This window comes from Pantherophis guttatus, chromosome 5, assembly GCF_059756535.1.
Source record: "Pantherophis guttatus breed Tessera chromosome 5, ASM5975653v1, whole genome shotgun sequence".
Taxonomy (NCBI): Eukaryota; Metazoa; Chordata; class Lepidosauria; order Squamata; family Colubridae; genus Pantherophis; species Pantherophis guttatus.
The window spans coordinates 63,839,861-63,866,285 of record NC_142067.1 but is presented as its reverse complement, the minus strand read 5'-3'; the positions used below and the strand labels follow the sequence as shown (position 1 = coordinate 63,866,285).

Genomic DNA, 26,425 nt, shown 5'->3' with positions numbered 1-26,425 from the left:
TGGGTTTGGATCCAGCTTCCACTGAAAGTTATCACAGCAACCAGAGTGGAGCAGACCTTCCCAAGCCTGACTGACCAGCCTTACCACCAAGCATGCCACCAAAAGACTCTTTTCAATCCTCAGAAGACAGCTGAAAAGACTACAGGGGGAGGGTGGAAATTCATTGTAAGGTTTTCTTTCTTGTTTAATGTACTCATATAATGATTTTATTTGAGAGTGGCTGGCACAGCAAGTTCTGAATACCTTAGATTTCTGCCAGTGGGAGGTAAATTTGCCCCATGAAAGAACTTAATAAGTATCAAATGATTCCTGGAGTCCAGCTGAGAATGAACATTTTCAAAAATGTGGTCATGATGATACGCCTGAGTTTTGTTTGAGATTTTTCTCCTTGCAGGAGAAACAATTTTTTGTCTTTCTGGCCTGATTGATGATCTCTTTTATTCCATCTGAAGATCCTAAAGGCAGCTGTGCAACTTCGCACTCTACAGATTGTGTTGGTTTTGTGATTGTAACTGTATCACTGAATGCTGATGTTGTTATTGTTGTACTTGTGAATTGATACATGAATAGTGGAACACTGTGATTGTTGAAATATGGAAGGGATTGCTCCCATAGAAACCTGACTTGGACACAGTAGTCCTAGGAGATAGTGATATCATAATCCCCGAAGATATAAAATGTATTGATTTAATGCAATGGTTCAATATTTGGAAATGATTTTCTTATACATAGGACAAATGGGAGGAGCAGATAATGCAATAATGATAAATGTGAAAAATCATAATTACCAGCAAGGGTATTAATCTGACACAACCTAGTAACCCATTTGAAAATATAACTAGACTGAGTGGGTTATGGACGGATGTGGCAACTCTTAATTGGCATGCTCCAGATGGCTTATATTGGAAATTTTGCCTATGTGCAATTGCCTAGCCGCTGGTATGAAGTATGCGTGTTAGGAACTGTGAAACCAATTTTTTCTTTTTTATATACTGTCCAGACAACAAGGTGATCAATTGGGTGTACTTGTTTATGAGGAAGTAGGCCAGAGAAAGATTACTGGCCTCCAGATTTCAGGTATACAGCCAACCACCTGGGCAGAAGCTAGAATGTATGCTCATTGAAACACTCCCATTTATATGCTGAATAGAATTATAAGGTTATTCACCATGATGGAAAGCATTCCATCTTTTAAATAAAAAGGGTGGAATGTAAGGAAATAGATATACTGAAATACTTATCAGAACCTTATCTCTCCCCCTCCTGCCTAAGAAAGTATCTCATCTTTGATCTTTTGAGTTCCCTCCACTCCAGGGGGCTAAATAGCCAAGTGTGAACACAAAGAAGATGATCAGGAAGAGATAACGCTAATGATGCTCATTAAGAGGCTCTACCCTGCTCTACCCTGTTTGGGAGGGAGGGTGTATACACAAACCAAATTCCAGGGAATACACAAATCAAAGATGCCAGAACTGGAGGTTTATGACTTTCCTAAACCATATAAAAGGGGTTCACATTCCCTGTCTTGTTTGTAGTTGTTACATGCATGTATCTTGTATATGTTTGGAACAGCTAACCATTTAAGCTTGATCAAGATTAAATGCTATTTTACTCAAGCCTCTGTTTAAATTTCTTTGGCATTTATGAGCTTAAACATATTATTATTAGACCTTACAATATTATTCAGTAATCAACTGTGGATTTTCTTCCTGCTCCCCGATACGTATAGTCTGCTGGGTAGTCACCCCATGTGGAACCGTTAAGGATACAAAGTTTCAAACGTATAGTCATCTGTTTTACACACAGTCCTGCCCGATTTGCCTTAGTGTCTTTAAATTGTCTGGAATGCAGGGGTTCTCCTGGTACAGTCTCATCATAATGGATCTTAAATTGATTAAATAATGTTTGATTGTTTGGACCCATCCTAGTGTTTAAGTCCCCCCCCACCCCCCCTAATTATTGCTGCCGTAGGGTATTTGTCTAAGCAACCCAGGATAAAATCTTCTATACCACCCCAAATCTTGTTGATCAAATTATTCTTATTGAGTGGAGGAATGTAGATATTAAAAAGCAAAATCTCCACCTGTTTAAATAAGAGTAAGGTAGTCACAACCCAAGGGTGAAAAGGTGGCAGTGATACACATTTAAATTGCAGGGATGTACTCACTAATGTCTCAATGCCCCCTTTAGCTCTCCCACCCACCTTACTTGGGACAGCTGGGATAGAGTTAACCCAATAACCATCTAACTGTATCTCTGTGGAATCCCAGGTTTCCTGTAAGAAGAGAATGACAAATTGTGATATACAGTCAAAAAAAAAGTTGGTCTTTTGATGGCACAGTCCACCCCGCTATATTCCAGGTTATAATGGAGAGAGGATCATCTTTTGCAGCTCATCAGGAAATTTGATTTATACAAAGGGAAGTTATAGGGTTGTTGCAATGGCTTGAGGTGTTGTCACATACAAAATTGGCCTTCTCTAAAAGGAGGGGAGCCCCAACTAAATTTTGTGTAGACTCCTGGGAAAATTGTTCAGGGTAAGAGGATTTAGCACCAGCTAACAAGGCTTGCCATTCCGGTGCCTCTTCTCTAGGTGTAGAGCAGGGGGTTATTAGGACATGCTCCATTTGGCTTTGAGATGATGACACTGAAGTGGGTCCTCTCTCAATTTCTTGATGTGGTGCTGAAGGTATCATAGGATAATCACATAAGGTTGCTAGCATCTCCTTCTCTACTGGGGCCTCTACTGGCCCCTGTGTATCTTGGCTTCTGTTTTCCGTGATCTCATATTCATGCAAACCCTTGCCCCCTGTGGGAGAAGTAAGAGGCTCAATTATAGGGGAAATCAGATCAATAAGCAGTTCAGCCATGTCGATTATGACCAATAAGGCTTTCTTTAAATTTTCTAACTTGAATAGTATGTTATCTTGTTCTTTCCTTGGGAGAGTGCCAAAAGCATTAATGAGACCAGTTTCTGTGCTGTTATGTACATCTTCGCCGGAAAAGTCTGGCTTACTCCCACTTTCTTCCTCTCTCTTTCTCAAGGTTGAGAATGCGGAAGAGACAGCAACCTTGGGAGCTCACATGTTAACAATTAAGGGTTTAACCCTTTCCTCACAGAAATATCTTTCAGATATTTCCCACAGATGGGAAATATCTGAAAGGAGGCCAGATGTGCCTTGATCTTAAATAGCATCAGCAGTATGGTGGGCTGCTTGAAAGACAGAAATATCCACTTCCAATTTGGGGCCTCAGGAAGCCATTCCGCAGCACAGAGATCAATCTGCCCCCAGTGACAGTGAAGAAGCTGGCTTAGGGAATTTACTATAGCATTCTTGGTATTCCAGTGACAATAATTAAATCTGTTCATATGGATTCCAAGCACAACCCGATGTGTTTGTAGTGAGTGATGTGATTGATGTAATTGTAAGTGAGATGCTTTACTGTCTTCCCATGAAACTTCTCTATTAATACCTCCTCCTTATCTGGAGAAGGACTGTTTTTCTGAGTGGGCTGCCACTTTTTAGCAGGCTCTTTAACTGTTTCCCTGGGTCTGTGCTCTTTTTCCACTTCCTTATCCTGAGAATGGAATTTACCCAAGTCTGCTATAAGGACTTTAGTGGGGGTGCCTGTAGCCCGATGTTGTGCTTGCGGAAAAACAGCTATATCTTTTTTCAGATAATCTATCCACCCAGCCAGCCAGCACTGTTTCTGGGTTAAATTGCATCCTCCTGCGCTTTAAGAAATAATGTTATATATGCTTTCTTCAACTATCTGCAGGCCAGGAAGAAACTTTAGGAAAAATGGATGCTATAGATGTAATATGTAGACATCCAGTAACTTGGATTACTGTTTTTGATTATATCTGCCTCTGCCCTCTGCCACACACTCACACTCTCACACACATACATACTAGTGAGAAAAAAGAAAAAGAGCTAAAAATGAGATAATTCTCTAACTATATGTATATGGGACATATGCCTAAATACAAGATTATCATAACAGAATAATAAAATTGCAGAGTTGGAAGGAATCTTGGGGGTCTTCCTGCTCAGGCAGGAAACTCTGAACAGAGGGACACCTTTTCTCCAGGAGCATGATCTGATCTTTAGCAATATGGAAAAACTCTGGAATGGACCATAAGTACTGCAATCACATGCTGATCTTGTCTTCTAATGATGCAACTATGAATTTTGCAACTCAGCTAACTATTAACCTTTATCTGTAGTATTTGTGTCAAGTTACATACCTTGCTTGTAGATCTAACAAATACTAAAGATAATATAGTCTCATGATTGTTTATCTTTGCTGCTTCACTGAAAATCAGAGTATTCACTATTTCATCTGGCTCTGATGAAAACATTTTCTTCTGCAACTAAAAATTATCATTTAATAAATATGTTTAATTACAAATTCCTATTTAATACAGCAAATATACATAAAATCAAGCATTCGGTACAATGTATTCGGTAAGTGTTTAAATATCTCAGAGGTGAATCTTACAGGCTGTTCTTTAATATCTGCTATAAAATTTATGAGATCGATGGTCTATATCTTTATTTTTAGTGTTACTTTATATTCCAAACCATAAAACTAAAACAAATCAATTTTATTTAAAAATAGGTATGTTGATGATATTACAAACTTTGTCCTCTGTTTCTAGAGTATGTGATAATTGTATGTACCGGAAATAATTTGCATATGTATTTCAAATCAGTGATATATTCTATTATTTACAAATGGTTTGACACTTTTCCTCTCTGATATATCTGAGAAATTATATAAAGTTCTTTTTTTTTAGTTTTATTGGGTTTTAACAATTAAACAATTCTTATTTTGCTCTTTTGCATGACTATGCAAAATATAATTTTGTAAAATTATATAGAGTATAGGAGAATATTATTGTGATGATATGTAAATGGTCACAGTCATATAAAGTTCTTTTATAAGTGTGGGGAAGGAAGACAAATCTTAGAAAAATTAATAAGAGCAACTTATTTGTTTATTTGGCATGAATAATTTTTAATTGTCTCAATATAATGTGAAAGGAAACATGGTGGCAGTAAATGTAATGTTAACTAAATCTTGGAATAATGCTAATGTGACCAAAAGAATTGAATTATATTGTCAAAAATTGTGTTGCAGTTATTCATTGGTTTTCAATCTCTCTTGATCTCTTGTGAATATAAAAGAAGAAAATAAAGAGATACTATAGCACCAACTTGAGTGCTCTCTAAATATATGGACTTCATATCCTATATTTCTTTGATCAAGAATGTTGCATAAGATTCTGAGAGCTGAACTGTCATGTTGATAAACGCTGCAATACTGTTTTGTCTTCATTAACAGTCTTGTCAGTTGATCAATTTGCATTGTTTCATGTAAATCTTAACTATTTATTTACCTACATGGTAAAAGTAAAAATAAAAAGGGGCTATAGACTCTTATGAGGACATCTGCTTTTAAAAGAGAGCTCATAGTAAGTATTTTATGGCTAACACTTGTCTGATGTGCAGACTGTGAGTTCTAGTCCTGCCTTGAGCACAAAGCCAGCTGGGTGACCTTGGGCCAGTTATTTTCTCTCAGTCCTAGGAAGGAGGCAATGGCAAATAACTTTTGGGGGGAAAAACTTGCCATGAAAACTGCAGGGATTTGTCCAGGCAGTCTCCAAGAATCAGACACAATTGAACAGAAGAAAAAAAAAACACCTTTATTCTACATACCAACATGGCTAGCGGGCTATTAACAGATGGGTCAAATTGCTGAAAGTTAGGAATATTACCAGTAGCTATCAACCTTAACTCTCTTTTGCAGAGTCATACCATTACACAAATAGTCCTCAACTTGCAACAATTCATTTAGCAATTGAACAGTTACATCAGCACTGAAAAAAATTACAACTGGTCCTCACACTTACAAGTCTTGCAGCATTGCAACCTATAGTCATGTGATCAAAATTCTGGCACATGGCAACTGACATGTATTAATAACCTCTGGATATTTTTTTATCTATTTATTCATATCCTTTTATTTTGAAGTGAAGTTTCAAAGGAAATCTATTTTTAGTTCTATTTGTAATCTAACAATGCAATTTGATGTCGTCTTGTTTTGACTGAAAAATTCTACATTCCTCTTCAACCATTTGTCTACTTCTTCCTATTCTGTTCTGCCATTCCCCTCGACCATGAAGTCACAATCCAGAAAAGCTTTCCTTTATCCAATGACTTTCAGATAGTTTGAGCTACAGTTCTCATAATTCTATTGAATTTTGAGGTAGAATGGGGCTGCTAAATATGTGCTGATGGCATCCTGGTGTGCCGATAGCACTCTTGTCCCTCAGAGAACACATCACATCATCTGATATAACATTGTCATCAATCCTTTGCCATGGTCAGACCTTTCTAGTTTATATGTATGTCACTAACAAACTTCATTTCCACAGACTAATAAACTGTTAAGAATATATGTTCTTCATGCTTGTTGGATGCCCTGGGTTCTCTGGGAATGCTGGAGGAGTTCCTGAGTGATTTTGTGGGAAGTTCCTCTGTGCATCTTGCCAACCTCTGGAACTCAGAGATGAGGAGGGTGCTAGATGAGATTGGCTCTGAGTGGCCTTTTGTTGACACAGATCTCAGAAGTCTCCCTGGTTTATTGAGATGTTTCAAGAAATTAAGCAGGTAAAAAGAGCACAAGTAGGAGGAAATGAAGAATGAATGTGATGCACATTTACATACTCCTGTTTGGGACTATAGAGAAACGAATAATCAGAGGGAACATAAATGATCACTTAATATTGATTATTTTTGAAAAGCAAGTTCTTAACTATAAATATTGTTGTCTCCCCACTCCCCTCCAATAGTTCTAAACACGGGCAACCTATTGAAACTTCCACTAAGTTAAAAGGCCAGGACCTCTTAACCCTACAAAACTATACACCTGAAGAAATCAAATATTTGCTTTGGGTAGCATCAGATTTGAAAAACAGAATCAAATACAAAAAAGAGGTAATATGAATACTTTTGCTTCCATTTTTTTATGCTTTTTCTTCACATATAGAATCTTGTGTGATTCTGTAACTATAGATATTAATTGTACTTCAGAAATTAGCAAAGTTTTAAAAATACTTTACTTTGTTAAAATGGCATGCTTATCATAATTTATATTTAGTATGTTATGGCTAATATATTTAAGCTAAAGACCTTGGGAATAAGTACCACTTATTGAAATTTTATTTGAAAGTAAAACGTATAACATTTTGTTTCTGCTTTGCATTATGTTATGTCCTTAAATGAAAGAGGGTAGTCTCAATCCCTTGGTTAGTTTGGAACTACAATTCCCAGCATTCTTCATGCAGGATCTGAAAATCCTTACCTGCTGAAAAGGAATATTTCATTTAAGAAAGAAAGAAATATATCATTTAAGAAAGAGTCCCATTCTTCATCTGAAAGCAATTCAACAGCAAAACACTATAAGCTGATTTTATTCAAAATAATCATTGTACATTTCAGTGTATGATACATACCATCCTTTTCTTTCTTGAATTTCAGTATTTACCATTATTACAAGGCAAATCTTTAGCCATGATTTTTGAGAAAAGAAGCACACGAACTAGATTATCTACAGAGACAGGTAAATAAACTAAAATATTATGGCTATACATATATTTTCTTGTGTGGCCTGCATAACATTTAACTGCTGAAGTTACAATATACTTAAGAGTCCTAAGGAAAGGCCAATATTGTTTAAAAACATGGATTGTCATTATTTAACTCACAATTAGTTGTTTAGAGTTATGATTTGTTACCATTGCAATAAATAAAACAGAATTTGTAACAGAAGGGATTATTTCAAACCATTCAGAATTTAACCAAAGTGATTACAAAGTACTTACAGTATATTTAATATAACCATCCTGATATTTTAGGGGCATACAAAAGTTATTTAAGTGTCTAAATCTGCACATAATATTGTGACTGTGATACCAATAATAAAATGTATTATACAGATACTGATAGCCTTTAACTTATGACCAAAATTGGGACTAAAATTTCCATTGCTAAGCAATGTGGCCATAAAGTGAGAGATCACATTGCTGCATTACTTAGCATTGACAATCCCAAAACTCCTTGTTGCTGTTGTTGAACAAATTCCATTCATTGTTAGCTGAGACCCCATCTCAAACCAAGTCATTCTGAGATTGTTTATTCCTAGCCCCAAACCTTGGTTGTTCCAAGGTAAGGAACTGGCTTCCCTTCAACACTCCCCACCTATTCCCTCCCATCTCTGTTCTTTTGGCCACCCTGCAAAGCTCTGGAGCTGCTTAAACATTCTGCAGTTCAGGGGTTTCTTGGAATGCCAGCTTTGGGGCTGCAAGAAGCCCCTGACCTACAGCACAAAGCCAAAACCACCCTTGGAAGCCTCAGTTGCTCCAGCCCTGGCCCAGTAGCACATGTCATCAGAAGCTGCAGCCACCCTGGGAAGCCCCAGCCTAGTTCCAGCCACAACTGCCCTTGCCTCCCTGTACTCCACCACCATAGCTGATCTTCACCATCTTCTTGCTCCTACTGCTCACAAGGTGTGCTTGCATTGACAATTTGTGGGGCAGCTGTTGGCCACTTGAGACCCTCTTCCCCAGGTCTTACTAAGAAACTGCCTTGTGCAACCTGGGGAAGAAAAGCCTCATGCAGCTAGCAGCTACCTCATGAAGGGCCAGGGCAGGAATTCTTAGTAAGCAGTAGGAACAAGAAGACTGGTGAATGTCAACTAGGGCAGGAGGGGCCACAGAGTGCAGGGAGCCAAAAGGCTATAGATGGGGGAAGTTGAAGCACCCCTGCAGCCATTGAATAAATGGTCATAAGTATTGAAGTGGCAGTTGGATTTTTGTAGTTCGATGCTAGTTTTCTTCCAAAACATTCCTGGAATTCAGTTACCCACACTACCAAATGGCACGGAAGTCATAAGCACTGTAACCTAGTGACATCTGGAGAACATCAATTAGGGAACTCTGGCAATATATTTCAGAAGTTGTGGAGAAAAAAATGGTCTTCAACGAAAGAAAAAGAGCATGTTTTTTATTTTACAAAATAGAATTAATAGCTACCAAGAATCACTAAGTCTGTCTGAAACATTGATTTACGTAGAATGTCTTCTTGTTCTCTGCACCCTTATTATTGGAAATATTTTAGGAATTGTAATAAACATGTGGCTATCACATGTTGAGTACTATTACTAATAATAAATTTATCTCTTACTACTTTCACTGCTTTATAGGTCATATGGCAATGGCTGTACCGCCATCTTATGGTGAGAATAAAGCAAATCTTGACACCTTCTTAAAGAACACCCACTTCAGTATAGTATTGTCAAGGGAACAGGACGAGGAAATTGAATAGAGTCAGGATCATGACATAAGATTAGGAAAGTCCACATTCTAATCAGAATTGACCGATCCTTAGTGAAATGATTATATTGTTCCACAATTTCCATCTCCCATGTGTATGTAACATGCAAACAAGTATTTTCACTGCAGAAAGTTCATTTGATTGAAGGTGGTGCTATGTGCATTCCAATATGAATTCCAAATCACCCTTTTTTCTTTAAATCTGGATTGCTGCACAATACTAGAGTTTGTGCATAGTTATACAGTACATTTATAGATCACTTCTTTTAAAAAGCAAAGTTTTGTTGCTACTGAAATTCCACATTTTTTGGAGGAGCTCTTCAGTCTTTGGAAGGTGATGGTGCTTGTTACTACATCTTTCAAGCAGAATAGACTCATTGTATAGAAGAATTTCTGTGGTGTAGACACTGCTGGACTATCTAAGTGCATAGCAAATGTTATTGTTTGTTTGTTTGTTTGATCATTTATTTATTTATTTTAGGATTTGCACTTCTTGGAGGACATCCATGTTTCCTTACATTACAAGATATACATCTGGGTATCAATGAAAACATCTCCAACACAGCACGGTTTGTAGAATATTCAGTGACTCTTTATTTTTATTTGTTTTGCATTTTTAGATAAAGTAAATACAAATTCAATGAGTTTTATTCAAAGATTAGATTTTTTTTCACAAAAAAAAAAAAAATAGAAGGAAAAAACCTGATGCTTCAAGAGCATTGACTGGCTTGAATCTAATGATATTAAAACTGTACATTTGACTTTATAACTAAGAAATGGTATCCATCCCAAAATATGGGCAAAGTGGAAGATAAGATAGAGGTTGCTGTACTGCCAATATAGTTCACAAGTAGAAGGAAAATTGGGAGAGATAATTATTGCATTGATACTTTGCAAAAGCTTTATATTTTGTTTTCTATAGGGTACTGTCAACCATGACAGATGCAATCCTGGCCAGAGTATATAAACATCATGACCTAATCACATTGGCAGAAGAAGCCATAATCCCAGTGATAAATGGGTTGTCTGATTTTGATCATCCTATCCAGATTTTAGCTGATTATCTTACACTTCAGGTAATAGCTTTCTATTCTTTGATTTAAAGTATAGTTTTAGCAATTTGTGCTCTTCTAAAAAGTTTGGTATATTTGAGTTTAAGAATATATATAAGTCTATCTTACAGAATTAAGATTTGAACTGAAGTTAAGAAATCAATAGAAGAAAATATTTGTAGCTCAGGGTTGAACTGTGGGGGTTCTTAGTGTTCTCTGAGCTTGGTGGTTTTGTTGCCATTTCATGGCATTTCATTATCAACTAGGTAACATCATCACTGATTCAATTCTTATTTCAGATTCAATCTCCCAGCAAGCTGCTGTTACTACGTTACTCTCATGTCTTGTATATGGGCAATAATATTGACATATTTTATAGAGTGGTCATAGAAATATTGATATATTTAGAGAAGTGTACTGTATATGATAAATGCTATATGTTTTTAATTATTTTCTTCAGGAGAAGAAGAAAGACCAACTGATATTTTCTTCCAGACATTGATTCCAGTCATAGTAAACATTAGTAGCATAGAACATTGGTTCCTGGCTAGAATAGCAAGACAATGTGAAGTAAGTTTATACTCAGGTTTCTGTAAAACAACCTCAAGGCAGAAAACCTTCATTATCTGATAAGGAAGTCTGCTCTGTAAGGTAACCAAATAGGTAGCACCCTGGAGAGCTCCAGGTATACTGTAATTTCCATCAAGAAAACCCTGCCTGAATTTAAGGAGGGTCATAGTTTTGATGATTAGCAGTGCCTCCTGTTGTCAAATTCTTGATACACCAACCAAGGAAGCAAGAAGCACACAGATTCCAGTAAGGTATCTTTATTATTAATCTGGGATAAATATAGAATCTTGAAAACAGTGATAGAAATTTACCAGCTTCAGTTGTGGTAAGTTAGTGAGCAGGGTCTCTTTAAAGTGATTTTCCCTAGATCTTTCAGCATTCGGATTGAGTTGCCTTTTCTGAAATAAACTATCTTGCTCCCAGTTTTCCCACAAGTTCTTATATCATTGTGTAAAGCTTCTTTACTTAAAAAAACTCAGCCTGGAAACTCTCAGGTGAATTCAGTGAGATTTCCTAGAACAGAGAAGTGCTGCTAATATAGACTGTATGATGCCAGATCATCAAGGTTTGTGTAAACATTTGTGACTGTTGTTATTTCCTCCTGTCCAAATCCCTGAAGTCATATTTCCAAAAGGAGTGAAACAAATAGTTATGAGAGTTGGAGTGTTGGCATCTAGCAGTACTTTTGCCTCCCTTCCCATTCCTATCAACTGGAATCTCTATCCCTCTTTATCATATGTCATATTGGATCATATATATATGAGGAACATTTTAATGGAAACATATATTTTTAAATCTACTGGAATTAATTCAAGTTATAAAGGCTTCACATTAATTTGTGAAGAAAAAAATAATAAGAAATGAGAAACCCAAGGGTGATTTAACACTCATATATGAAAGCTTGTATCCCTTCAGCTTATTTTCTTTCAGTACTACTATACTTTATGTGAAATAAGGTTTATATATACACTTCCTTGCTTAATTGTTTTATAAAAATATGCGTGTGAATTAAAGATAAGTTTTTAATGATCTAGCAACCACTTGCTGTTTAAAGTGTATAGTCATTCCTTTGACTGGATGAATCATTCAAATTATCTTTGACTGGATGTCTTTCAGTGCATGAAAAAAAATATGCAAGAACATCCCTTCAGGATACCAAAAATCTCTGTACTGCAGAAGACACTGAAGCCTTTCCCAGGCATCCATGTATTGAGATTGAGTTTTTTCCCATAATAAATATAGTTGAAGAGCTAATGGAACAACTATATAGTAATACTGTGAAGTAGCAAATACTCTTAATTGAAAATGAGAAGCAGTCAGCCTACTTAAAATGCTTTAAAAGTATAACATCATGTAAATTCATAACATAGAATTAATTAAGCCATTTTCATATTTTTTTAAGTTTTAAAAACAAACTTTATTAAGTTTAAAAAGATAAAAATATACAAATTATTTTCAATCATAAAATTACATATGCAATAGAAATCACCACAAACAAACTGAATATATGTAATTATATATACACACATATATAAACAGTGACTTATTGCCTACTCTATCTACATGACGGTGCCTATTTATTACTTTTAATTTTTCCTAAATTTTATCTTTACTTTTTTTTCTTTTGATTTATCCACTTGTACCATCTATTCCATACTTTAAAATATTTTGAGTCTTCCTTGTATTTTAATTCTAAGGTTAATTTATCCATTTCTGCACATGTATAAATTTTTTGAATTACCTCCTGATCCGTTGGCAAACGATCTGTTTTCCACAATTGTGCTAGTGCCAGTCTAGCCGCCGTAATTATATGTAGTGTTAAATATTTTATGTCTTTTCTAATGTTCCCTTTAATTATGCCTAATAAAAAGATTTCTGGTTCTAATTCAATTTCTTGCTCTATTATTTCTACTATCCATGTTTTTATTTTCCTCCTATATTTTTTGATTTCCGGGCAAAGCCACCAGGCATGGAAGAAAGTACCCTGAGCTTGTTTACATTTCCAACAAACCGATTTTACGCTCGGGTACATTTTCGCTAGCCTCGTAGGAGCTAGATACCATCTGTACCACATTTTATAATGATTCTCCTTATATGCTACTGTTTTTGTCATACTGTAATTGTTTTCCCATGCCCTTTCCCATTCTTCTAACTGTATACTGTGCCCAATGTTTCTTGCCCATGCTATCATCTGTCCTTTAACCAGTTCTTCTGCTAAATCAAATTCTAGTAAGTATTTGTAAATTTTTGAAATTAATTTTTCTTCTTTGGTTTCTAATAATTTATCTAATTGGTTTGGTTTTGGTTCTATTCCTCCCTCCTCTTGATCTTTTCTGTATCTTGTTTTTATTTGTAAATAGGGCCACCAGTCTATTAATATTCCTTGTTCTTTGAGTTCTTCCCGTGTTTTCAATATTCCTTGTGAATCTAATATCTCTCTGTATCTTATCATTTTTTGTTTGCTAATGTGTTGGGGTATGTTATTGCTTCTATTATTGATAACCAGCTGGGAACTTTCATGTAATGTTTGTTTTTGATTTCTTGCCATGTACCAATTAATGATTTCCTAATAATGTGATTATTGAAATGTTTGTATGTTTTATTTCTAGGGCTCCATAAAAAGGCATGCCATCCCTTCATTAAATTGTGGCCTTCTAATTTTAATAATCTTTGATTTTCCAAGGTTACCCATTCTCTAATCCATGTTAAGTTTGTTGCTTTGTAATATTTTTCCCATGCCGGAAATCCAAATCCACCTCTAATTTTATCTTCTTGTAATATACTTAATTTAATTCTTGGTTTTTTCCCCTCCCACACAAATTTTGTAGTTATTTTGTCCAAGTTATTTAAAAAATTCTTATCTAATTTTATTGGGATTGTTTGGAATAAATAAAGGAGTCTTGGCAGTATGTTTGATTTTATTGCTGCGATTCTCCCCAACAATGACAGTTTTAATTTCCCCCATTTTTCCAAATCTTCTTTTATTTTTTGGACCAAAGAGCCATAGTTATTTTCTTTTATCGTTGCACTTCTCGCTGTCAGATTTATCCCTAGGTATTTCACCTTTTTGACTACCTGTAATCCTGAATCCTTTGCTAATTTCTCTACTTGTTTGCTATTATATTTTTCATTATCATTTTAGTCTTTTCTTTATTAATTTTTAAGCCCGCTACATTTCCAAATTCTATCTCTTTTATTAACTTTGGTGTTGTTTTTATTGGATCTTCTATGAAGAAGACAAGGTCGTCCGCGAATGCTTGGATCTTGTATTCTTCTTTTTTTATGTTTAATCCTTTTATTTCTTTATTTGGCCTAATTCTAATTAGCAAATTTTCCAGAGTCAAAATAAAAAGTAAAGGCGACAGTGGACAGCCCTGTCGTACTCCTTTATTTATTCCAAAAAATTTTGTAGGGTCCCCATTTACTAATATGCTTGCCTTTTGATTTGCATATATTGACAATATCATTCTTTCAAATTTCTCTCTGAATTTCATATTTTTAATTTGATGTATCATGAATTGCCAATTAACTTGGTCAAATGCTTTTTGTGCATCCAGAAATATCAGTGCTACGTGTCTCTCTGGATGCATCTCATAGTATTCTAGGACATTAATTACCATTACCATATTGTTTTTTATTTGTCTTGTTGGCAAGAAACCATTTTGATCCTGATGTATTCTGTTTTTTAGTATTTTTTTCATCCTATTTGCAATTATGTTCATAAAAATTTTTTAGTCAGTATTTAATAAGGAGATCGGTCTATAATTTTTTATTAATGTTGTATTTGCTCCTTCTTTCGGTATCAGGGAGATATATGCTTCCCTCCATGTACTTGGTAGCTTTGCCTCTGTCAATGTCTCATTGTATGTTTCTAATCCCATTAGTGATTCCCCTAAATTTTTATAAAATTCTGTTGGTAGGCCATCAGTCCCCGGCGTTTTATTATTTTTTTGTCTCTTCAATGCTTCTTTTAACTCCCCTATAGTAATTTCTCTATTTAATAGCTCTTTTTCTTCCTCTGTTAATATTGACATTCCTTCCCCACTTAAATACTGTTCTATTTTATCCACTGTCACTTTATCTTGCTCATAAAGCTCTTGGTAATATTGAATTATTATCTCCTTTTTCTTCTCTAAACTCTGTTGCATTTTACCCTTTTTGTCCTGTAATTGCTGGATTGTTCTTTTTTCCCTTTCTTTCCTCAACCTATACGCCAACCACCTCCCTGGCTTATTTGCATGTTCAAAATAATTCTGCTTTATATATTTCAATGCCATTGCATATTTCCCCTGTTCTAATATGTTCAAATTGTGTTTTGCTGCCGTCCAATTAGCTCTAATTTGTTCATCTCCCAGGTTCTCTTGTAATTTTCTTTCCCATTTTTTAATTTCTTCTTGTACTATATTATATTCTTTTTCTCTCTCTTTTTTCTGTTTTGCATTATAGGCTATCGTTAAACCTCTCACATACGCCTTAGTTGTGTCCCATAAATTTTGTAGGGAGATATGTTGTTTTATATTTTCCTTATAGAACAATTCTAATTCCTTCTCCTTGTACTCCTTATATTCTTTTTCTTTCAGTATCTGTATATTCATTGTCCATCTACTTTTTTTCCTCTGCCGTCCCTTCCATATCAACATTATTGGGTTGTGATCAGCCCACTTGTTGGACAATATTTCTACTGTTTCTATTTCTGGTATCAATGTATTAGTTACCCATGCCATATCTAATCTGGACCAGGATTTATGAGGGTTAGAATAGTATGGTTTTTTTTTTTTACTTCCGGATTATAAAATCTCCAACTGTCTACCATATTTAATTCTTCTACCAAATCCATAAAAGTTCTGGGCAATACATTTTTCTTATTTTTATTTCTCTTGCCATTTTTATAATCCTTTCTTATATCCATAATGGCATTAAAATCTCCAATCAAATATACATTTTTCATTTTTTTGTTCTATTATTTTTTCATGCACTTTTTAATAAAATTCTGATTGTCCACTATTTGGAGCATATATAATCACCAATAAGATATTTTTATCGTTGAATTTTAGCTCTATCATCACTGTTCTCCCTACCAAATCTACATATTTTAAATGACTCTTTATTCCTTCTTTAACATATACCACAACCCCTCTTTTTTTCTCTTCAGCTAATGCTGCATATGATTTATCTAACTTCTTATATTGTACATATTTTTCATCTTGTTTTCTTATGTGTATCTCCTGGAGGCACATAATATCCATTTTTTGTTTCAAGACTTTTCTTAAAATTTGATGTCGTTTGGATGGTGAATTGAGACCATTTACATTCAGTGATAGAATTTTTAAGTTATGTTCCATTTCTTAGTGGTTTTCCTGTTGTTTCTTTTTTGTTTCTTCCTCTTCCTTTTTTCCCCTCTTGTTTGTATTCCTTCTTCCTCTTGAATCTCGCCTTCTTCCTCTTTTTCTCCTTCCTTTGGCGCTGTTTTACGTTCTCGTCTCTGTTTTCCTTTGGCGTTCCGTCCCAACTCCTCTTTGCTACTACTTGTTGTTTCAATACCCATCACTTGATCATGAAAATTCTGTGCTTTGCTTTGTGAGTCCACCCTTATTTTCTTCCCCTGCCACGTTACCAACATTCCTTCTGGTGTTATCCATCTGAAAGGTATGTATCTCTTGTTTAGTAATGTGGCTAAGAACCAGTAATCTTTTCTCAGCTCTCTTATTCTTTTTGGAACTTGCTTCAACGTATTTTTTTCTTTGCTCCTATAAAACATAGGATTATCTTTTGTTATTTTATATACAATGTCTCTAACTTTCCGTCTCATAAATCTTACATGCACCTCCCGGGGTAGTTTATTTTGTCGAGCATAATTTGTGTGGTCTCTGTATACTTTGTCCAATTCATTTATTATTTCATTTTTCTCTCTTTGGAGGGCCTCTGCTATCATTTCTGCCATTACTAACGTTAAGTCCTCCTCTCTGTCTTCAACCACGTTTTGAAAACGTAAGTAAAATGCAGCTCTTTCCATTTCCAATTGTGCCACAGTGTTTTCTAATTCTTTATTTAGTCCCATCATTTTTAAATCTAGAGATTCCAGTCTTTCTTCCATCAATTCTGTTTTCTTTTCTATAGCTATTATCCTTTGATCATTTTTAAAAATAATTTCTTGTATCGAATCCATCTTTTCATCTATCTTCTGAATATCACTTTTTACCTCTCTTTTAATCTCATCCATATCCCTCCTTGTTTCTTCATGGTTCCTACTCATGCATTCCTGCATTTTAACCATAGTCTCTTGTATTGTCATAAGTGTGGCCTGCATTGTTGGCATACTTAAAGTGGTAGGCTGCTTCTCTGATGAGAACATTCCCTCTAAGGTCCTCTGTGTCACTGGGGAGGCCGATGGTCCAATCAGTATTGATGCAGTTTTCTTCCCTGTTTTCACCGTCGTTGTAGTGGTAGTCATCTCTTTTAGTATTCTGTACTGTTCCACCAGGATTTTATCTACCTTCTCCCAAATCACCATCCAATTTCTATGTGGCTTCTTTCTTTTCCTTCCTTCTTTATCCTCCTACTATATTACAATATTGAATTAATTTCTAATTATTTCTTTAACAAATTCAATTCATTAATAGCTTTAAAATTCCTCCAAAATCAACGTTCCTGTCTATTGATTAATCAATTAACTGATCTGTTTATTTTGAATAATTAATTATTACTATGAAAATACTAAAAGTAAAATGGCAGAATAAGCACAAGCAAGGAGGGAGAAGATTGAATGAAACAATTAATAATAGTTGTCAGTGATTAATTATATATATATGAAATTTAAATAGGTTTAAATATTTCTAAAAATAATTATAGGTTCAGTGGTGGGATTCTGCTGGTTCTAGGTGGTTCAGCCGAACTGTTTGTTAAATTGCTGGCTTGCCCCGCCCCTTGCCCTGCCCCTCTGCACCACTATTTATTGGACTCGGCCCACGCAGCACACGAACTGTTTGTTAAATTGCTGGTCACCCGACCCTCCCCACCACTATTTATTGCCAATAAATAGTGGTGGGCGGGGCGAGCCAGCCAACAATTTAACAAATGGTTCTGTGTTTTTTTGTAATTTATTGGCCTCACAGCACACTGAACCGTTTGTTAAATTGCTGGCTTGCTCGCCCCTCACCCCGCCCCGCCCCACCACTATTTATTGGCTTCACTCACTGTGTTGCGAGCGAGGCCAATTTAGTTGCGAACTAAAGCTTGCCTTAGTGACACACCGAACGGCTGGCCACGCCCCCCGAACCAGTTTCCGCTCACTCACCCCACCCGCCTGATGCTCGCCCACCCCGCCCAGCCACTACTTGCAGAATCTACCCCCATACTTCTGCTCACCGCTGCTGGCAAAGGTAAGGCCGAAGGGCACAGGTGGCCGGGGAGGGAGAGCTGGTGGAGGGGTGATACCAGCAGCAGGTGGGGGAACGATGCGTGCAGGGAGGGAGCGGAGTGTGCAGGAGATCGCAGAGGCTCCTAAGAGGGGGTCGAGCCTCCCCGCCCACAACATCTTCACCTGAGGGCATCGCTGGCAGCCACTTCCTGCACCTCCCGTTCCATGCTCTTCCCACTGCTGCTCAGCCTCCTCAATGCACGGAGGCAGGAGGCAGCGGTTTCTTTCTCTGCCTGCGAGCTGCTGGCTGCCTCTAATCTGCAGTTTACTCATGAGCAAGTTTACTCGTGGGCATGGTACTCACGAGTAAACTGCAGATTACAGGAAGCCGGCAGATCGCTGGCTTACTCGCTCTGCTGCTCACCTGGCAGAGCGCAGACTGTCAGCTCCAGGTCATCTCTCAGCTGTTGTGTGCAGGGAAAAACCTTGCAAAGTAAAGGAAAACTTCTTCTGAGTGCGAGAAGTTAATTGCCTCACACTCCCTGAACTCAATGGCTGAGATATGACCCAGAGCTGCCACTCTCTGGTAAAATGCGCGTCTCGCAGTGGGGCACAATTTGGGGTGGCAAGTGGGGCAGGGGATGGGGGGAAGCTCAGCAAGCTTTGCTTTGCTTTGCTCCCTTCTCCCTGCCAGTCAGTCACGTTGCATGCAGCCGCTGCACTGGGACTGATAGGGGTAGCAGCAGCCCTCTCCTGTCTTTCTCCATCTGGGGGGGGGAGGAGGGGGACTTCACAAACAAGAGGGAACCATGCTCACGAGTAAACTTGCTCACAAGTAAACTGCAGAGTAGAGGCAGCCAGCAGCTTGCAGGCAGCGAAAGAAACCACTTTGGCTCTGGTGCCAAAAGAAATTGGTGGGGAGAAAAAGAGGGAGGGTAGGAACAGGGGAAGGGCAATTTTTTCATTGTTTTAACTCCGTAGCAACATCCTTCCCAGCTACTGCTTTCTCTGCTCAGCAGCAGAGTTTTCTTTTTTTTTTTTATAAGGTTAGTCTCCTTCTTCCTGGGAGAGAGAAGAGCGGGGGCAGGGAGAGAAAAAGAAGGCAGCGTGGGATGGTGGGGGGTGGGAGTGGGGGTCTTCTTAGTCCCAGCTGGATGCTGCTTCCTTGGGTCCCCTCAACTTTTCAGTCCCAGAAAGTGGCTGAAAAATACCTCCTGTTTCCATTTTCTGTCCTTGCCTCCTTCCTGTTTTTATTTGGTTTTCCCTCCCACCCTGAAGGGAGTTTCAAGCAAAAGAAGGGTGGGGGGAGTCTTAATGTCTGGTTAAAATGGGTAGTACTTCCATTTAAAGGAAACTCGTCACTTCCCGCCTGGACTACTGCACCGCTCTCTACATGGGGCTCCCCCTGGGGTGCACCCGGAGGCTCCAGCTGGTCCAGAACGCGGCCGCGCGGGGGATTATGGGGGCGACGAGGCACTCCCATGTGACACCTCTCCTGCGCGAGCTGCACTGGCTCCCGGTGGTCTTCCGGGTGCGCTTCAAGGTGTTGGTGACCACCTTTAAAGCGCTCCATGGCTTAGGGCTGGGATACTTACGAGACTGCCTTCTGCCACCAATAGCCTCCCACCGGCCAGTATTCTCGCACAGAATGGGCCTCCTCAGGGTGCCGTCCACCAGACAATGTCAGCTGACGACCCCCAGGGGGAGAGCCTTCTCTGTGGCGGCGCCCACCCTCTGGAACAACCTCCCCCCAGAGATACGTACAATAACAGACCTCCGGATTTTTTGTCAGGCCCTGAAAACCTATTTATTTCAACTAGCTGGGCTGGCTTGAGTTAAATTTTAAATTGATTTTAAATTGGGTTGTTTTAATTTACGGCCAAAATATTTAATTATTTTAAACTGTTTTTAAATTTTGTATGTTCTGTTTTTTACTTTGGCTGTTCACCGCCCTGAGTCCTGTTTGGAGAAGGGCGGTATAGAAATGGAAACAAATAAATAAATAAAATAAAATAAATAAATAAAGAAGAAAAGCATAGCTCAGACTATTGCTATGATTTTTTGCTCCTATATTCTGTTGTTTAGGTATAAATTTTGTTAAAGTAGAAATTTTACTTACAGCCTATTAAACAAAGGAGCTAGCTGTCTGCCTGCAATCATGTGTATCTATTAGGAGTAATTCCCACTGAAAAAGAGTAGCCTTACTGCCAAGTAAACATGCATAGGCTTTACATTGAGAGGGTATCGATTAGTATGAGGTGTATTAGAGAGAGAAATGAGAACTTCTGTAACAACAGATACTTTGTGCCAAGACCAGGTGTGTGTGTGTGTGTGTGTGTGTGTGTGTGTGTGTGTGTGTGTGTAAGAGAGACAGAAAGAGATAGACAGACAGAAAGAAAGAAAGAAAGAAAGAAAGGGAAGGAGAGAGAGATAGAAGAGAAAGAAAGAGGAAGGAAGGAAGAGAGAGAGAAAAAAACTCTGTGCTTATTATTTTTAATTGTTCCATATATCATGTATTAATATTTTACTCTGTCCTTACACCTAGAGTGATTTTACTGCCTTTCTTTTGTCCAGGGCTACCACATATTTTTCAGGGATTTACATGCATTCAATGACATAAATATGTGCGTGTTTATTTGTACATCAGGTTGCATAAGTCCATCTTAATATGCTATTCCTGGTATGTGATATTTTGTATACATACAGAGAAAGAAGCACTCTTATGATCTTTGACTTTTAGGCTTGCTGTCAAACATCAGCCATAATACTAATGACTGTTTTGAACAATATGCAAATTGTATTACATGAATGGCTATTTTATATGTGAAATTATGACTGAAATATTTCTGCACCTATATTGGTTCACACTATCAGGAAGTTTCTTTACAACAAACAAGGAATGCTTATTTTCTGAAATCATGTACATTCCAGTTTTTTCCCCTTCTGGGTTCAATGTGAGCTTAAAATGAGTACAGGACCACAGCCAAGTAAACATATATAGTAACAGTACTAACGATCAGTAGGTGGAGTAGCCATTTTAGATTATTTATGTTGGGTATTAGGGAAGTACCCAACAGTCTACTTGGACAATGCACAGCTGACTCTGTAGCTCTTAAATCAATCTCCTGAATTTAAAATGTTATATAGGCACTAGTCTAAAGAAAGATTCCACTATCAGTCCAGTGTGATATTGCAATCTCACATATGTCAGTTCTACAACAGAACTATTCACAACAGATATTTATTCGAAGCAAGTCCCACTGACTATATGGGAAGGTGCATATTCCCAGGTAATTAAGAAATGACTGGGTGCTTAGGTTGAGTGTTTAAGGTTGCAGACTCCTGACCTACCCCATCCCATTGCTTCACCTTGCAGCCAGCCCTGTAGGCCTGCGCCCACCTCCCACCTGGGCAGCAGCGGCCTACCTACCCCAGTTGTATCACCTTGCCCTGCAGCCGGCTCAAACGCCCACCTCGGACTGCCTCCGACTGCCCCAGCAAGTCATTTTTATTTAATTAATTTAATTAAGAATGCTACAATAAGCATAAATGATGACAGGTCAAAAGTGCGAGGACCAGTCAGAAACCACTTTTTTCAGCCCTCTGGGTAGTCCCTATGTGCATATGGACTACTCAGAGGACTGAAAAATTTTTTTTGACAGATTCTCACACTTTTGACCAATCCTTGCACTTATGACTGTCCTCACATTTTACGTTTTGCACCCTATCTTCTCACTGTGGTGAAGAGAACTAGTTGTGAAATGACTGACACGGTTGTTAAGAATGCTGCAATGGGCAGAAATATGAGGATGGTCATGTGTGAGGACCAGTCAAAAGTGCGAGGACCAGTCAGAAATGACTTTTTTCAGCCCTCTGAGTAGTCCCTATGCACATAGCCATGCCCACCCTGTGACATGACTAGCTAGCCACGCCCACCCTGTCACATGACCAGCTAGCCATGCCCCCAACTAAGCCACGCCCACAGAACCGGTTGTTAAAAAAATTGAATCCCACCACTGTATAGGTTATATATAAATATAAGCTATGGATGTTTATATAATGTTTTAAATAGTAGTTTACTTCAAATTAAATAAATATAAATATAAATACCAAATAAGTTCTGAGAAATATATAAATTTGTCAAAAGGAAAGAAAAAAAAAAAGATTGTCAAGAGTTCTGTATATCCAGGTTTTATATGTTTTAAAATAGTCTGATGTATTTCAGATGTAGTCTTTCTTCCGTTCCAAAGTAAAGTAGTCCAATATGGTGATCTCTAATCTATACTGTCAATCATAAGTGTCTCTTACTTTGCCAAACCACCTCTTTCTTTCTGTTGGGGAAGCTAAGATGGGGATAGAAAATAGTGTCCAATTCACTTCTCAATCCAGCTATCTAGATCGATCTCTCTCCACGTTCAATATTTCAATATTTCAGTATTTCAATCCTCTAATGTCTCTCTGCTGGTCTGAAATTCGTCCTCCTCCATTTTACTCTCCTCATCGTTTGCCGCCCATTTATGCTCTGAGTCTTTCTTCCTGCCCACTGCCCCTCCGAAAATCAACTTCTCCCCCTTCGGTTTTCCCACTGAGAAAAAAAGTTTAAATTGTTTGTAATCTGCTCACACCGCTGATCTTCGCACCATACTCACTCTTCTGCTTCCCGTTGGTCTCGTTCGGGGCGTCAGGCTTCTGAGTCAGCCGCTTCAGCTGGCTTCTTCTAAGCTTGGATTGAGGGTCCTTCTTGGTGTGGCAGGAGATGGCACCTCGCCTCGCCTCCTCTGAAGATTCCCTTCCTTACTGCCGATCCCTCCAGGACCGATCCTCGCCCAAAAAGGCACCAAAAACTTAGAAATTCGACACTGGGAACAGAACGATTCTTTTCCCGTGCCGCCTCGACCCTATGTCACTGCTGGAAGTCCTGCCATTTTCATATTTTCTATTTGTCTGGTATCTTTTTATCTACTGTAGTTTTCACTTTTATAGTATATTTCATAGTCAAGAATTGATATGTTTTCAGTTATCACATGATCTACTTTTTTATAGCAATTCACTGCCTATTTGCTAATAAATCACCATATAAGTTACCCTTCGGAATACCTACATTATCAACCATATTGTTGTGACTCCGACCCCCGAGCCCGTCTTATCAGAGGGAGAAGACTCCGAAAGTGAAGGAGAGGAGTTGGCAAGGCCTCCCTCTCCAGGACCCTCCTCTCTGGCAATGCCTCAGGTGTCTTCCAAAGGAGAAGAGATAGGCCAGGAGCCAGGCATTTCCGAGCAGTCGCAGTTAGACAGCGATGGAGATAAGTCTTGGCTGGATCCCCGACAGCGTCGGAAAGACAAGCGCGCGCAGCAGAGAAGGAGGCGTGCCAAAGATTAAGCTGAGTCACTGGACCACACCCCACAGGGGATAAAAGGGGGTGTGGTGGCCATTCAGGCTTTGTGACAGACAAAACTGAAAGCTAGCAAGTCATTCTGCATTTCTGGAACTTTGTTATATGCTCTGCTTGGACTGATTTTTTGGACTGGACTTGACTATTCTTTGGCTTTTGTGGACTTCGATATTTTCGGTCAGAGGAGATAAACCTCCCTTTGTAAGTAAAAAACTGTTGGCAAGCAGCCACTGGGTTGCTGCCAATTCTGTTATCAAAGGAAATTCTTGTCTGCTGGTTTATTTTAACTCTTGGTCAACTGCTGGTGTGCATGTGTGAGACGGGGACAGAACACATATCTCTTTTTTTCCCTTAGATTCTGGGATGTAGAAGGACAGTGCAATGGAAATTACTGTTTGGCTTCCATCATCTGATATAACTTTGTCTATGTGTTAAGGGATTAGAGAATACCTTTTTTTCCCAAAGTTTTTTATTTTTATTTTTTATCAACATATTTAAATGTACAGTCTTTTGTCCATCTTTAATCATTATTCATTCATCTTATTATTTAACTTCCATTTGCTAATTAGTTATTCAGGTCAGCTCTTCTACCATCTCCTTCCTTTATTTTAATACAACCTTTACTTTTCTTCTTCCCTTCTCTCTCTCTTCTCTCTCTTTCTACTTTCTTCATTCCTCCTCTCCTTCCCTTTTCTCCTTCCTCTTCTCTTTCCCCTCTCCTCTCTTCTTCCTCCCTTTCTTACCCTCTTTCCTCCTTTTCTTTTCCCCTTCTTTTTCCCCTCCTTTTCCATTCTTCTTTTCTTCTCTTCTCACCTCCCAACTCCTCTCCTTCCCCCTCTCTACTCCTCTCCCCTTTTTCACTCCCTTGTTGTTTCCTTTCTCAATTCAATCTGAGATGGTATTCAAGCAGCCCCGATTTCTATTCAGATACATCTTTATTTCAAATTTCTTTTTTACTTTATAATTATGTTTCTTCTTACATTCCTGTACATTATTAATCAATCCATGTATCATCTGGGTATAACCTTTTTGTGCCATCATCTTCATAATTTATCATCAATTCTCAATACATACATACATGTCTTCCGTTTTTCATTTAATTTTAATATGCTACAATTTATTCATCCCAAAGTTCTTATCTTTACCATGTTTATTATTTATACTCACTTTCTATCCATTAATAAAATTTTCCTCATATGTTATAATACTCTGACTCTTCTTTCCCTTTAATTGCCAATGTCAACCTATTCATTTCTGCCAATATTTTCTTAATTACCTCTCCCTTTGTAGGAATTTTTTCTGCTTTCCAATTTTGTGCAAATACAATTCTCGCCATTATTACATGTATTATCAAATATGTGTGTTCTTTACTATACTTCTCTGAAAGAATACCCAACAGAAACAATTCTGGTTTTAAGTCAATATGTTGCTGTGTCATTTTCTCTAGCCATATTCTAATCTTTGCCCAATAGTTTCTCGCTTCTGGACATGTCCACTACATATGATAATATGATCCCGATATCTGATGGCATTTACAACTTTTAGCTGATTTATCTTTAAACATTTTTGCCAATCTTTCTGGTGGCATGTGCCATCTATAAAACATTTTATACAAGTTCTCTTTATATGCTGTGGCCATTGTTAATTTATAATTTCTTTCCCATAGTTGCTGCCATTTATCTAGCTCAATCGTATATTCAAAATTTTTTGCCCATGCTATCATTGTTTCTTTGACTTGTTGTTCTTCTAACTTCACTTCAAGTAAATAACTATACAATTTCCTAATCATTTTTTCCTCAGTTCCTGTGAGTATCTCATCTAATACTGTCATTTCCAAGTAAAAACCATATAGCTTTGCATCTTTTTCATATCTCGATTGTATTTGCAGCTGAATATACCACTCCATTTCAATCCCTTTCTCATCTAATTCTTGTTTCGTTTTCAATTCCCCTGTTGCTGATAACATGTCTTTATATCTTCTAATATTTCTCATATTAATAAGATTTGGATGTACAAATGCTTCCATTGTTGAAAGCCATGTTGGTATTTTCAAATAATGTTTCACTCTAATTCTTTCCCATACTGTCAAGTATTTGCAAGCCATTGGCACATATATCATACAGACACTAGTGGAGGCAGGAAGTGCCCCCACCCCTATGTGGAGAGGAGGGGCTTACACTGCGTATAAAACCCCCTCTAACCTTTCCACCATGCTCTCTTTTACGTTTGTTCTCCATGAGACATGATCTTTGATAAGGGTAGTCACACACGCTGTGTGCCCCCTATCCTAATGGATATTAAGACAGCCTTTGTACATAGTTAATATGTTTTGTTATATGAATAAATACATTTATCACATTTATTCATGCATCTGCCTTTGGACTCTTCTATGCTCCTGGGTGTTTCTACGATCCCAATTTCCACAGAATGGTAGCAGAGGGAATGGTAGCAGAACTCCACTCCAGGAGCTGTTGAAAAGGCGAGATGCCCTCCAAAATAACCTGTGAGAGAAGCTCCCCTGTTGTGACCAGAGGCCTTCAATGGAGGAGAACTTCACAGCAGCCCCAGTCTGAATCAACGATGGAAAACATTGAAGGGGGTTTCCATCCAGCTACACCCTGGCAGCCAGAGGCCACCCAGATGCAGCAAGAGA

The 26,425-nt window shown here is 37.8% G+C and overlaps 1 protein-coding gene across 1 annotated transcript in view; it reads left to right on the top strand.

The window, feature by feature from the left end:
• The first annotated feature begins 7,553 nt into the window (after positions 1–7,553).
• OTC (ornithine transcarbamylase) overlaps positions 7,554–26,425 on the top strand; it is a 73,640-nt gene continuing 54,768 nt past the window's right edge. The window contains exons 1-3 of the mRNA XM_060694110.2: positions 7,554–7,629; positions 9,882–9,969; positions 10,323–10,476. Of these exons, the coding sequence (XP_060550093.2) occupies positions 7,581–7,629; positions 9,882–9,969; positions 10,323–10,476 (291 nt within the window). The 5' untranslated portion in view covers positions 7,554–7,580. The remainder of the gene's footprint in view (positions 7,630–9,881; positions 9,970–10,322; positions 10,477–26,425) is intronic.